The 16197-nt window shown below is 34.1% G+C and overlaps 1 protein-coding gene across 1 annotated transcript; it reads left to right on the forward strand.

The window, feature by feature from the left end:
* The first annotated feature begins 13121 nt into the window (after positions 1-13121).
* On the forward strand, positions 13122-14057 carry LOC126490416 (olfactory receptor 4F3/4F16/4F29-like). The gene has a single exon (XM_050125355.1). The coding sequence runs from the start codon at positions 13122-13124 to the stop codon at positions 14055-14057; it is 936 nt and encodes a 311-aa protein (XP_049981312.1).
* Positions 14058-16197: the final 2140 nt, after the last annotated feature.

Below are 16197 nucleotides of genomic sequence, written 5' to 3' on the forward strand. Positions count from 1 at the left end.
TGTTATTTAGGATACAAAGGAGTAAATTGAGAATAATAAATAGTATATTGTTTACAGAACACATTGCATTGCCTTTATATATTTGTGTGTTATGTATTATGTGTTTATGACCATAGATGTATAACATTTAGTGTGCTTATACATGTTTTTCGCTGAGCAAAATATCTATGATTTAGTAAACCTAGCATTAACTAATGAATAAAGACCATTTGACTGAATTCTTCACAGAAACAAGAGCTCTAACCCAATTTTTTGAAGTTTATTAGGAATATTATTTATTCCCATAGTAAAACTTATATTACATAATTATATCACACTTTTATTACAGAAATAAAATAGATCTGTAGGAGCTGAGAAAAGTTAAAATTAAAATAGGCATGAATTATTACTTGCACGTTATTGAAATGAACTGTTATGAGACAACTGGGTTTGAATACTAGATAATGTTACCTTGCTATATATTACCTTTGTCTATATATGAAATGTATAGTTATATATAGAATATAAATATTAATAAATATATATGTTTTTAAATGAAAATACTAATTACATAAATTGAACTAAAAACTTGGTATCAGATGTTCTCTGGAATATTCCTTGAATATCTATCCATGCTGGGCCTCCCAAAGTAAGTTAAGAAGTTATATTGAATAACACAAGGTTTTATTTCACTTTTTGAAACAATTTGGGGGTATGGGATATATCAAGAAGATTTTTTAAAAAAAATCTTATAAAGGGAAAACAAGATGAAAGAAGGGAAAAGGCCAATACACTGATTCTAAGGACTTGACCACCTCACACACAGAGAGAAATTCTGAACATGGTGTCTGTTAGGGATTTCTAACAGTAGATAGGTATTATAAGACTCAGGAAATATTCCATTCATTTGCTACCTTTGATTTTCTTGTTTTGCTTCTTGTGTGTCTGATCCTGGTCCTTCTGTCATAATCTTAGTAGGACAGTTTGAACACAGCAACACACTGAGCTTTTAAATTTTACTCTAATTTCATCCATTATATCCTTTATACTGTTGTCTTTATTTATTCCTACTATTTCCTTTCTTTGTCCATGTCCCTTGTCCCTCACATCTTCTCCTTTAGCATCAATCAAATAGCTGATCTGTGTTGCTTTGTTTTTCTGATATTTAGGTTGGACCCTAATAGCTGTCTGGGTTTTTATTATTCATGCTACATTTGTAATCCACTGTTAGGGTTATGAATTTAGGAAAATTCATATGCCTATTTACAGCCACCAGTATAGGCCAAAGATACATGCTACTGAAGTCACTGCCCTACAGGCTAGGTTCTTCCTTTTTTTCTTTTCTGGTCTACCTCCCTGAGTCCCATTCTCTGGCTGCCGACATACTGGGTAGCTGCCTTGAAATCCAGTCAGGAATTATACTGTTCTACACAGTAGCAATAGACCTCACATCTTTATCAACTTTGGCAGCAGATTTGGCAAGACAATTGAAATTCTAAAAGGGAGGAATTAGTTACAAGAGAGAGGTTTTTTTTTTGTCACATTAAAAAATGGGAAACACCATTACATTGAAGGGATTTGTTTCTCTGTATGATAATACAATGAACAGTTTGAAAATGGGGGGATTAAATAAGAAAATAACTAATTCAGATGGGAATTATGTAATGTCTAATGTAAACAATCAGTATTATCATTTTTTGTATCACTAAAAAAGTTGGTTAATCAGAGTGCTGAGATACAGGCCTTAGAAAAAATAAATTAGACAAATCACAAAGATATTCAAATCCAGACAGAGGAATTTAATGGAGAACCGAATTCAATGTTGCATTATAAGAATAAGGGAAACAGCTTAATATTTTCAAACAACCAGTCTTAACATATCCTGTAACCATACAGGAATTGCCAAATGATAGAGTAAGAGATGAATGACCTGCTGTACCAATGTTAGAATTAGGGAGATTCAAGGAAGCAATAAGCTCTTAATGTCTTGCATTTACCTTTTGTGAAGCAAATCTTAAACTTGTGGTCAGTTTGTAATAGAATTATCCCTATTGATTGAATAGAGTTGATTAAAGCTGTTTTAGAGTGTGCTAGGAGGAAAGTCATAACGCTAAGTGAACACATAAAAAAATGGATAAAGCTCATACCAGTGACTTAACAGCACACCTGAAAGCTCTAGACCAAAATAGAACAAAAAGAAGCAGACTCGCCCAGTAGAATAGAAAATAAGAAATAATCAAATTGAGGGCTGCAATCAACAAATGAAAACAAAGAAAAGAATACCATGAACCAATAAAAAAGAGATAGTTCTTTGAGAAAATAAACAAGATAGACAAACTCCATTCAAACTAATCAAAAGGCAGAGAAATAACACCAAAATTAACAAAATCATAAATTAAAGATTAACATAACAACAGATACTGAGGAAATTCAGAGAATCATTATATCATACTACAAAAACCTGTACTCCACAAAATTGGAAAACATAAAAGAGATGCCCTAGCATACTACAAAAGCATTTATTCAACTATTTTCATAGCAGCATTATTTGTAATAGCCAGAACCTGAAACAACCTAGATGCCCCTCAATGGAAGAATGGATAAAGAATGTTTGGAATATGCCTGCATTAGAGTATTACTCAGTGGTAAAAAAACAATGACATCTTGAATTTTTCATGCAAATGGATAGAAATAGAAAATACTATGCTGAGTGAGGTAACCCAGACCCAAAATGATGAATATGGTATGTACTCACTCATAAGTGGATTCTAGCCACAAATAAAGGACATTGAGCCTATAATCCATGATCCTAGAGAAGCTAAATAAGAAGGTGAACCCCACCAAAAAAAAAAAAACATATAGTTATCCTCCTGGATATTGGAAGAAGACAAGACTGCCAGGAAAAAATTGGAAACTTGGGGGTGGGGGGGTAAGGGAATATGGGGAGAAAAATGAGAAGGTGGGAATGGAGAGAGATTGGGAAAATGGGACGGTTGGGATGGAAGGATGGGTGGATATAGGAGCAGGGAAGTATATATCTTAATTAAGGGAGCCATTTTAGGGTTGGCAAGAGACTGGACTCTAGAGGTGTCCATGGAGATATACCCAGCTAGATCCTTGAACAGCTGAGGAAAGGGAGCCTGAAATGGCCCTATCCTTTAGCCATACTGATGAATATCTTGCATATCACCATAGAACCTTCTTCTGGCAATGGATGAAGCTAGAGACAGAGACCCACATTAGAGCACTGGACTGAGCTCCCAAGGCCCAAATGAGGAGCAGAAGTAGGGAGAACATGAGCAAGGCAGTCAGGACCGCAAGGGGTGTGCCCACCCACTGAGACGGTGGGACTGATTCAATGGGAGCTTACCAAAGCAAGCTGGACCGGGACTGATGGAGCATGTGATCAAACCGGAATCTCTGAATGTGGCTAACAATGAGGGCTGACTGAGAAGCCAAGGACAATGTCGCTGGGTTTTGATCCTACTGCATGTACTGGTTTTGTGGGAGCTTAGTTTGTTTGGATGCTCACCTTCCTGGACCTGGATACTGGGGGAGGACCTTGGACTTCCACAGGGCAGGGAACCCTGACTGCTCTTTGGAGGAAGGGGGAAGGGGATGGAGGAGGGGGATGGGGGGAGGGGGGAAGGAAATGGGAGGAGGGGAGGAGGGGAGGAGGTGGAAATTTTATTTTTAAGTAAAAATAAAAAAAGGAATGGACAATTTTCTAAATAGATACCATAAACAAAGGTTAAATCAAGACCATGGGAACAATTTAAATAGATCTATAAACTACAAAGAAAAGGAATCTGTCATCAAAACCTCCTAATCCCCCTAACCCCCCCCCCAAAAAAAAAACAGGGCCAGATGGTTTTAGTGCAGAATTTCTACCAGAAGTTCCAAGAAGAGTTAATACCTAAAGGCCTCAAAGTGTTCTGCATAATAGAAACAGAAGTAATATTGTCAAACACTTTTTTATAAGACTACTATTACCTTGATACCCAAACCACACAAAGACTCAACTAAGAAAGAAGATTATAGAGCAATCTCACTCATAAACACAGATGAAAAAATACTCAAGAAAGTACTGGCAAACTGAATCCAAGAACACATAAAAAAGTCATCCACCATGATGTAGTAGATTTTATCCCAGAGATACTGGGCTGTTCAACATATGAAAATCTATCCATGTAATCCATCATATAAAGAAAGTGAATTTAAAAAACATATGATCATATTATTAGATACTGAGAAAGCATTCAACAAAATTCAATACTGCTTCATTATAAAGGTATTGGGGAGATCAGGAATACAAGGAACATATCTAAATATACTAAGAGCAATGTAGAGCAAGCTAAGAACCAGCATCAAATTAACTGGAGAGTAACTCAAAGTGATTCCACTAAAATCAGGAAAAAGACAAGGCTATCCTCTCTCTTCATATCTCTTTCATATAATTCTTGAAGTATTGATTATAGCAATAAAACAATAAAAGTTGATCAAGGGGATTCAAATAGGAAAGAAAGAAATCAATCTTTCCTTATTTGCAGATGATATGATTGTATATGTAAGTTATACCAAAAATCTTACCAGAGAACTCCTACAGCTGATAATTACCTTCAGTGATGTGGCAGGATACAAGATTATACAAGGTTTAGAAAAATCAGTACCATCTTATGTACAAATGATAAAAAAGCTGATAGGGAAATCAGAGAAATTTGAATTTTCACAATAGCCACAAATAACATAAAATATATCAGGGTAACACTAACCAAAGAAGTGAAAGACCTATTTGATAAGAACTTTCAGTCTTTGAAGAAAAAAACTGAAGAATATATGAGAAACTGAAAAAAATCTGGCATGCTCTTAGATAGGTAAGACCAAAATAGTAAAAATGGGAATCCTACCAAAAGCAATCTATAGATTCAATGCAATCCCCAACAAAATCTCAATACAATTCTTCACAGACCTTGAAAAAACAATAATCAACTTTATATGGAAAAATGAAAAACCCAGAATAACTAAAACAATCCTGTACAACAAAGGAACTTCTGGAGGCATCACCATCCCTGACATTGGCTCCATTACAAAGCTACATTAATGAAAACAGCTTGGTACTGGCATAAAAAGATAGAGGTTGACCAATAAAATCAAATCGAAAGCCTGAATATTGATCCACACTTATGAAAACCTGATTTTTGACAAGCAAGTTAAAATTATACAATGGGCAAAAAAGCATCTTCAACAAATGATGCTGGCATAACTGGATATCAACATGTAGAATAATAAAAATAGACCAATATCTATTCCCATGCACAAACTAAAGTCCAAATGGATTAAAGACCTCAATATAAATCTAACCACCTTGAACATGAAAGATTAGAAAGTGGATTGTAGTCATCAATGCATGGGCACAGGAGATCACTTCCTAAATATTACCCCAGTAGCACATACAGTGAGAGCAACAATAAATAAATGCCCCCCCCTGAAATTGAGAAGCTTCTGTAAAGCAAAGGAAACAGTCAATAAGACAAAAAAAGGAGCTAAGTGAATGGGAAAAGATCTTCACCAACCCCACGCCAAACATAGGACTGATCCCCATAATATATGAAGAACTCAAGCAATTGGACATCAAAATTCTAAATAACCCAATTAAGAATGGAGTACTGAACTAAACACAGAATTCTCAACAGAAGAATCTTAAATGGCCAAAAGATACTCAACACCCTTAGCCATCAGGGAAATGAAACTCTGAGATACCATCTTACACTTGTCAGAATGGCTAAATTCAAAAAAAAAAAAAAAAAAGCAAAGGTCCCTTGTGCTGGAGAAAGTGTGGAGTAAGGGGAATACTCATCTATTACTGGTAGAAATGTAAAATTGTACAACCACTTTGGAAATCAGTATGGCAGTTTCTCAGAAAATTGGGAATCAACCTTCCTCTGGATCCAGCAATACCACTCTTGGGCATTTACCCAAAGATACTCAATCATAGTACAAAGGCATTTGTTCAGCTATGTTCATTGCAGCATTATTTGTAATAGCCAGAACCTGGAAACTACCTAGATTCCCCTCAACCAAAGAATGGATAAAGAAAGTGTGGCACATTTACACACTAGAGTGCTACTCAGCAGTAAGAAAAGATGACACCTTGAATTTTGCATGCAAATGTATGGAATTAGAAAATACTATCCTGAGTGAGGTAACCAAGACCCCAAAAGTTGAATGTGGTATTTACTCATTCATAAGTGATACTAGCTATAAACAAATGATATTGAGTCTGTAATTAAAGACCGTAGAGAAACTCATTATTGGAAACAGATACGTTCCTTGACAATATTGGGAGCATAGGGGTTGGGGGAGGGAAGGTAGAAGAAGAAGAGGCTGGGAGAAGGGAAGGTGTAAGGAGAACTTGAAGAATGGTATAGTTGAGATGGAGGAAGGACAGAGATGAGAGCAAAGAAAGAGATATCTTGATTGAGGGAGCCATTTTAGGGTTAGCCAAAACCTGGCTCTAGAGAAATTCCCAGGAATCCACAAGGATGACCCCAGCTAAATCCCTACACAATAGAAAAAGGAAGGACCCAATTTTGACTTGCCCTTTAGTCAGACTGAAAATATGTTAAATATCACCATAGAACCTTCATCCAGCAACTGATTAAAACAGACAGAGACTCGCATTGGAGCACTGTACTGATTTTCCAATGTCCAGTTGAAGAGTGTGAGGAATGAGTATATGAACAAAGAGGTCAAGACCATGATGTTCTCACCCACTTAAACCATCTACCTGACTAATGGGAGCTCACCAACTCCAGCTGAACTGGGAAGGAGCAAGCATAGGACCCAACTAATTCTTCTGAATTTGATAAACAGTTGCATGGCTGGAGCAGATTGAGTTGCCACTGGCAGTAGCACTAGAATTTATCCTATATGTTGGCTTTTGGGGAACATATTCTCTTTGGGTGGAATACTTGCTCAGCCTAAATACAGTAGGGAGGGCCTTGAACATTTCCCAAAGCAGTGTGCTTTAGTGCTTTACCCTTCCTGAGGATTGGATGGGGGTGGAGGGTGAGGATATGTGGAAAGAATGGGAGAAGGGGTAGGAATGGGAACTTAAATTGGTATGTAAAATTAAAAATATAGCTTGATATATATATATATATATATATATATATATATATATATATATATATGAAGTATCAAAGCAAAACAATATGAGTAACTTTGCTAGAGACCATTCCTGAGATAGCTTGACAAAAGGGGGGTATAGAAGGACTGCACTCTGCCTATCCTCATAATTTACCTGATGCTCCATTTAAAATTAGTGAACTAATTTATTTGGTATACATTTCAATACACTGTAGTATTCACTGTGACATAGGTACTAGTGATCATTCTTATTAAGGTCTGCCGTAATAAAAGAAGTGAGGTGGAAAGAAATCCAGAATGTCCAGTTGGAGAAGAAAAAGACTACTGAGACACTTGAGACTGCATACAAGGATTTGCTGAAAGATATAAGGAAATTGAGAGTCCTGATAGGAATTTGAATAAAGGGAGGGATGTCCTTAAGAAAAGATCCCATATTTTATGACTGTTTCCTCCTCATTTAAAACCTTGAATCTTGGAGGGAAATTTCTTAAGGGAGGATGTAAATAGGGTTATGAAACAAAAGGATGCTCTTTGCAGTCACATATTAGAGTTTGTGTATTTAAGATATTTACATTATGAGTCATAATAATAACAAAATTACAGTTATGAAGTAACAATAAAATAATTTTATGGTTATAGGTCACAACATGAGGAACTGTATTAAATGGTGGCAGAATTAGGAAGGTTATGCACCATGGTTCTAAGGGGAGGTAAAATACTACAGAGAAACTTCTTAAGACAGGAAGTAAACAACTCACATAGCTTCAGGAAGTCACTAATGCTAAGCAGATTCACAGGTACCCTCCAACCCACAAGATTATATAGACAGTAAGGTTGTTGCAAACTGCTCAAAGATAAGTAATGAAGTCTCTTAGACTATCCCAGCTGTCTGGAAGAAGCAGACACCGGCTGATTATCCCATAAGATACAGAGAAGAAACCAAATTAAGATATTAAGCTAACAAGAAGAGGGTCAGACCTATTGGAGCAACTAGAGGATGCTCTTTAACCTACTAAGCTACATGTCGGTTTAGAGGTTTGATTCAGCTTCCCAACTTTGTGAGCTGTCATACAAGTTGGTGTGGCTTCAGTGATATAGCAGTCTTTTGAGTCATTTTCTTCCTCTAAATAGTTCCTAACTCCCACATACACACACACATATATACATATATGATATAAAAAGGATTTGATACACTGAATACCAATATTTTAAGAAAACAGATTTATTTTAAAGAGTTTCTATTCTCTCATCACACTGGAATAGATCATGACTTCTGGAGAAGACAGAACTGAATGCTGGGAAGAAGGGCAGAGTGGCAGACACCATGGATCTCCTGCCTGAGACGTGCTGATTAGAATCTTGCCGGTAGATATAGATATTATAACTGTAATTCTTGCTGAATAGCTGTTTTGTTATATGTAATTTTACTGTGTTAAAGTTAAAGCCTTCCTTTTTGTTTAAACAGAAAAGGAGAAATGGTGTAGGAGTTCCTTCTCTGTGTGTGTTGCTTTCATTGGATAATAAATAAAGAAACTACCTTGGCCTAGTTGATAGGGCAGAACTTAGGTAGGTGGAGTAGACAGAACTGATTGCTGGGAAGAAAGACAGAGTGGCAGACAACAGAGATCTCCTGCCTGAGACGGACACTGGTTAGAATCCTGAAGGTAAGCTACAGTCATGTGGCGATATGTGGATTAATAGAAATGGGTTAAATTAGGATGTAAAAATTAGCCAATAAGAAGTTAGAGCTAATGGGCCAGGCAGTGTTTAAATTAGTATAGCTTCTGTATGATTATTTTTGGTATAAGCTAGCCGGGTGGCGAGGAAAAACAAGTGGGGCCCTCTCTCCCTGCAACAGACTTCTAAAATGGATAACAAGCAATAACTTTTACTTTGATGGGAGTCAAAGCAATTGATCAAAGAAATCAAGAAAAAAAATTTGGAAGACTATGAAACCCCACTTAGATATAAATATGAAGTAAATAGTTAAGAGTACAGTATATTTCATCTTTCTATATGTTTATTTAAAATGAGTATTAAAATAATTTAATAGTTACAAAACAGGTATTATCAGTGATTTTAATAAGTCTAATAACTCAGTATACATCAGATCTCAAAATTAAGAAAATATTACCACAGCCACATAATGACTCCTCATCAAATAGAGCAGTAAATTTGCTAATAATTTCTGCATCTGTTAATAGCTGACTCTTGGGAAAAGCAATATTCAAATAAGGCATAGTTCCTATAGAAAACTAATAAAAATGTAGATATTGAACAGAATTCCCAATTGTACTAATTGGTTGTTTCCCTGCTGATAAGTACGTTTGTGTCATTCATTATAACGGTGAGTGGTGAATTATAATAAAGAATAACTCTCCTTGTGTTTCTCATCCCTTGCAGCTGCTGAGGGTAGAATCTCTGCCTGCTTGGGTAGGTGCAGCACCATTCTTTAATATTGTAGTGTCAGTGGTACACCTCTCTACTTGTTCTGTGTTTTTGTCCTTCATAATCTACTATTTTGTGTCTTTATGGTTGTTCCTAGCACACCTCTTTCAATTTCTCTTTTAACCTTTGGTTTCATTCCTCACAGTTGAAACTGACTTGGAAAGAATTTAAATATTCTTCAAAGAAGTTATATTTTAAAGTTATATGTGTATTATTTTGACTCTTCTTTCTCCTTTTGTTCTAAACATAAAATCATAAAATAAAAAACAATGTATCTTATATATCTCAGAAATTAAATTATTATTGGCAATCTGAAAAGATACAGAATAGTTGCCCTATATATTACCAACTTTATATGATGGATAAAACTTATCTAGTACTTATGTGTTCTAATATATCTATTATTTAGGTATTGTAATTTTAAATATATATATAACTCTTTTCTATACATTAACTTAGATACCTGTATTCTCATTTGAAAAATAGTATAATAATAGAAAAAAACTCACACTGGGAAGAATGAATTGAAATAGTTATTTAAGTACAAATATAGGAGGTTGTCACAAAAATGCAGTGGGCAAGAGTGGATAATTTCAAAAATTATGATTATGTATTGTATATGATTTAAAATGTGCTTGTAGAAATTTATTTATAATGTTAATAAAATTATCATTGCTTAAATAAAAGTTTAGGGCACATTCTCATCATTTGCATAATGATATTATCTTTTCTGTTCTACCACTAGTTATTTATTTATTCAAATTGGATGCTACCCACTTTGTGTTAGTCCACCATATATATCCAGTACTTTTCAGAAATTTTGCAGTTTAGCCATGAGTTATTACTCTTGGAAATGGAATATTAGTCTGGCCTTCTTTTATTTTATTACTTTACTTTGTATTCTCATCTTATATAGAGTATCAAATATAAAAAAAATTTAATAGAATGTACACACTCTGCTCTTTTATACCTTCTTCTGAAAAAAAGAGACCATTAAAGACTTCTTCTGTTGTCTTAAATTATCTTGACACAATATTCCTTCTTTTTCTTATTTTGTGAGGTAGTTCTGTAATTTGGCAATTGATTACTGAAACTTAGATCTTGGTTTTTTTTCTTTTCTATTCTTTTTTTTTTTTTGACTGGGTTTTTCTGTAGCTTTGGAGCCTGTCCTGGAACTAGCTCTTGTAGACCAGGCTGGCCTCAAACTCACAAAGTTCTGCCTGCCTCTACCTCCCAAATGCTGGGATTAAAGGTGTGCCACACGACTGCCCAAATTACATTCTCTGAATTAGATTCTTGCCTATTTCAAAACATACTGTCAATCTATAATTCTAACAGGCTTTTCTTTACACTTTAGATTTAATATTTCACATATAATCCAAAGTTGACCATTTAAAAATTACATTTAAAACATATTAAGTAAAATTTTCTAAATGTTTTAGATTGTCATTATTATAAATCTATAAATCAGTTTGAAATATTGGTAACTCATGTGCTATATTCAAATGTTATAATCATAGTGGAAAAGTTCACTGAAATATAATATTTCATCAAAAGTTTTATTCAAAGGCTACAGAATTTCAAATTGCTTCTCAATAAATACACTCAAAAATTAGGTTGAAAAAGTCCCATTGAGCTGGATCATTAGATAGAGAGTTCCACAAATATCCCATAAAATGATTTAAAAACAGGAAGAAAGAGAAAATACTATTATTCATTTTAGTCAAGATAAAGAAATTTCAGAAATAGAGGCAAAAGTGACAATAAAAATCTAGAAGAAGGAATTGATTAAATAATTATTTGGAAGTAAATATAGGAAATGCATAGCAACTAGTCCATAAAAAATGTTGGTTCTGAAGTAAAGTAAATATTGCTTTAAATAACATAACACACCTCTGTTCACATTCTGAGAAAACACAATTATTGTTCCTAACAAATGGAAAAGCATGTAACTGATAGATGTCAGAAAGCCAATGGTACAAATGTATAACAAAAAGATCTTGATAAAAAATGAAATTCTTCAATAGTGACAAGAAAAGTGTGTTTAATATGATTATTAAATAGAGTATTGAGTGTTATAGCTATTTTCTCTAACACACACTGAATAAAGGAAAGTATCATAGTAGAATTAATAAATTAGTGATGACATTACAAAGGAGAAGTTGGAATGAACAGGCTACTTAGTGCAAAAAATTTCAGGGTCTCACTATTTGTTTGTTTGTTTCTTTGCTTTGGGTTTTGAGAGAAGGACTCCGGTAGCCAATGATGGCTTACAACTCACTATCTATCCCTGAATGATTTTCAACTGGTGATCCTTTGATGTTGCCCACTCCCAAATGCATCTACACTTATCATCTAGGTATAACAATAAAAGGAAAAAAGCAAACAAGACAGAACTATCAATATAAAAAGTCACTAGTCAGTAGATTAAAGAAAATAAAGATAGAATAAATTTTAGTCAATTAACTGTACTTGAAAAGAGTCTACCTTATAATTAAGGGTCTGTCATTGAAAAAAACACAGAATGATAATTAGGAGTATGGATTACCATATTTTTAGTTTTGGATACAAGTCCTAACTCTAACACTTCATTTTTTCTATATCTCAGTGTCTCTTTGTATAAAATGGATCTAACAAAACAGAACTGAAAATTGTCTGAAGCATACGTTAAATAAAATGTTAAGCATAGAGAGCCTTTCCCAGAATAAATGTTTGAGACAATGTATGTATAAATATTACCATTAATAATTATAGTTGTCTTCCAGGTGAACACTCTATTATTGTAGGAAGTAAATCACGGATAAATCACTAAAAGCCTGTATTTCTGCAAGTAAATATTAAACTGTTGTGAATGACCTCAATCTGTGTATCTGTCCTCCACAGAAAACTGAAAAATAAAGAAAAACAAAAACAAATTAATAAAAACAATGACAGGTACAGCAGGAAAAATGCTTAGCTAGTCAAGAAAATATTGATATTAAAAACAAAGTAAGGAAGGCAGGTAGGAATACTTTGCAAGTCATTTCCAAAGTATTAATGTGAAATTAAAAATATTGTCTCCTGAGTGGGGATCATGGTGGGAGGTGTTGGGAACATAAAGGCAACCTTCAAAGTAAAAGCAAAAAATAACCAGAAAATATATATCTGGTTCTGTAAAAAACAATGAAAGTAGCCCATTTTTAACCATTTACCATGCTAAAAACTTTCTTGTACTTAAGATTTTTTTTTATATTAAAGGAGGTCGTTATTTAACCCAGGAGCCAACCATTCTCCTGTCTTAGCATTATATGCACTGCAACTAAAGAAATAAGCTGTTATACTGCTAGTTTCAATCTCTTTTTGGTATTATCCTGCAATCTCTTGATGTGTCATATTCTGATCATTATATTGCCCTTCCCTAATGTTATTCATATATCTCATATTATGACCAATACAGTAAACAGAATAACTAGCTATAATCAATGGTAAGACAGATAAACCACAGATGACAACTTGATTATTTTCTATCAACAGGTACCTTGAAATATTCTCTTCTGTTCCAGTCAATGGATCAAACAAACAACACTGAAGTTTTTGAGTTTATGTTGGTGGGACTCTCTGGTTCCTGGAAAACTACAATTTTTCTCATATCTACTTTTTCTTTGCTCTATTTAAGCATAATCTTGGGAAATCTTCTTATTGTCTTTTTGGTAACTACTGACTCCCACTTACAGTCTCCTATGTACTTTCTTCTGGCCAACCTGTCCCTCATTGATGTTGGACTTTCCTCTACCACAGTTCCCAAGATGATCTCAGACCTTCTGAAAGAACGCAAAGTAATTTCTTTCCACAGTTGTATGACTCAGGCCTGTTTTATACACATTATAGGAGGAGGGGAGTTGGTGCTACTTATAGCCATGGCATTTGACAGGTACACAGCCATCTGTAAGCCTCTACACTACTTGAGAATCATGAGCCCTAAATTATGTATTTTATTTGTAGTCACTAGTTGGGTCACTGGTGTGGTCCATGCCCTGGCCCAGTTCTTCTTTGTTATAAACCTGCCTTTTTGTGGTCCTAACAAAGTAGACAGCTTTTACTGTGATTTTCCTCGGATTATAAAACTAGCATGTGCTGATGGAGACAGGTTTGAGCTTGTTGTTGCTGCCAACAGTGGCTTCATAAGCATGGGGACTTTCTTCCTGCTTCTCCTCTCCTATATGTTCATTTTGATAACAGTCTGGAAAAGGTCTTCAGGGGATTTATCAAAGGCTCTTGTTACTCTGTCAACACACATCACTGTGGTTATTCTTTTTTTCACTCCATGCATGTCTATCTATGTGTGGCCTTTCTCCACATCATCAATTGACAAATACCTGTTTATTGTTGACTTTGCCATCACACCTGCCCTGAATCCTGTCATCTATACACTTAGGAACAAAGATATAAGGATAGCAATCAAAAGATTGTGCAAAGTGACTGGTTATTACAAATATCACTGACTAATCTGGTATGGGAACTCTAAAAGTGTATGTCCTAATATACATTGGAAAATTTCACTGAGGAACTTCAGTGAATTGCACATTTCACTTACCATACAACATATATCTCTTTCCACAAAACATTAATGCCTTACTTCTGTTCCTTTGAGAAATAAGAATATATCAGTATGTACTTCTTTTCAAAAAGCACTATGGATAGATAAATGTCGGTTTATTTACCTTTATGATAATCTGAAAACAACAAAGGACAGAATGTCATCCTATAATATTCAAAATTAGCTCCAATTTTTTTGGTAAATAAATGTATAATCACAATAAATGGTTCCATATTTAAGTTTACTGTCTCAAATTATTTAGGCTATTTTGGTTCGATTGTCTCAAAAAGTCAACAGAGTTTACATTTGAATATAAACAGCTTATTTAGAAGAGGTTTCATGGTCATCAGTGGAAAATTAACATATTATTAGCATCTAGTGACTCTTCCCTAAAGGTGGCTATGTAGTTGTAATCTAGAAGGGTTTCATTGCAATATAATATATGCAGTGTGGTTCTTTATATTGTTAATGAACACTACTTCTTTGATATCTCCAATCTGTTTCCTAGAAAATTTTCTATTGTGCACTTTAGAAAATCTGGAAAAGGGGTTAAGCAAGGTTGATGATTAATTTATTAAAGGTAACCATCAAGTGGATTGTCTATAATCATCTAAAGGCTATGTAACTTATAAAACTACATGTCAAACTTTTCCACTTTTATTATGTGTTAGAATAAAATTAGCAAAAGAACTTATCCAATAACATGATTTAACCACAAGTGCAGAGAAAAGAGGCCTTAAATCAAAATGGAATATAAAATGTGACTATGAAAGCCAAAGTCATGATGACATAATAGCTTATAACTTATCAGATATTTATAACTCCTCAGATGTGTATCAAAAATGATACACCATTTTAGGGTAGAAATTTGTAAAAAGGAATTCTTAGATTGTTGGTACAAATAGACACTTGTAAAGTCAATGTTGATAATAATATGGAGGATTTCAACATTCTAGAAATTAAAGAAAGACTATCAGGTGATCCATGGTCAACATGAAAAGTTGTTGTGTCAATATTTTTTAAATGATTACTAGGTCAAGGCATATATATGACACACATGTGATGGATGAAATACTATTATGTATGAAACAAATGGGTGGATTACACAGTATATATGGAATAAATTCTATGCCATGATGTTAAGTCTTTAAAAAGAGGAATATAATGCCATTGGTTAATGTAAAGAACATAATGCTAAATGTAAAGTCAGACACAAAAACTGTAACATGGGTGCTAAATATATACAAAGATTTAAATAGTTGAATTAACAGGAAAATAGTAAAGCTGTGGTCAACAACAGTAGATCAGAGAAAAATAGAAAATTTCTAAGATTATACTTATATGTGGTAAATAATTCTTGAAAATTAATGTACTGAACTAAAACTACATGTAGTAAGTTGGCATTTAACTGTCAACAATATGAAGTAACTATATTTCTTTTGTTAAATATGTACTTTCACAATATTGACAAAAGTTGATAGTGTCTAATGACTATACTGGGTCTCTTAGGTCCCCCCTTCTTATATTTCCCCATGTAAATACACAGGAGTCCCTTTCTGCATTTATGTATTTTGTTTTACTTATTGATGCACTGGTATTAACCATGTCATCTTTGTGCCCATTATTTTGTAACTATCTCTGATGAATTATGAGTTCATCAGTGATTCACAACAGAGAAGATGTCTAGTCTTACCCAAAACCATCAGGCACTCATATTTCAGGAATGAGGTTTAGGACTACATAGCCTACTCATAGATCTACAATTAACTATTACCTTCATGCCACATTAGGCAGCCTTGAAATTATAATTACATTGGTGTTATGCCAACAAAATAGCATCTCAGAGCACTTCTCACTTCTTAAGAGTTTTTTTTTTTTTTATTTCTATCCTCTTCTTATTGTATAAGTGATTTGAAACACACACATTACTTGTTTTCCCCAGCCCACAAACATAACAACAGAACACCTTGAGGACTTCTTGCAAAACTATGTAGTCAGATTGTAAAATAAGTACTTACTCGTGTGATTTTTTTAATAATTCAGAT

This window comes from Alexandromys fortis, unplaced genomic scaffold (assembly GCF_014885135.2).
Source record: "Alexandromys fortis isolate MF-2015 unplaced genomic scaffold, M_Fortis_MF-2015_v1.1 scaffold_229, whole genome shotgun sequence".
Taxonomy (NCBI): Eukaryota; Metazoa; Chordata; class Mammalia; order Rodentia; family Cricetidae; genus Alexandromys; species Alexandromys fortis.

What these genes read in the sequence shown, in the direction of transcription:
- LOC126490416 (XM_050125355.1), top strand. Translation starts at nt 13,122, where the DNA reads ATGGATCAAACAAACAACACTGAAGTTTTTGAGTTTATGTTGGTGGGA.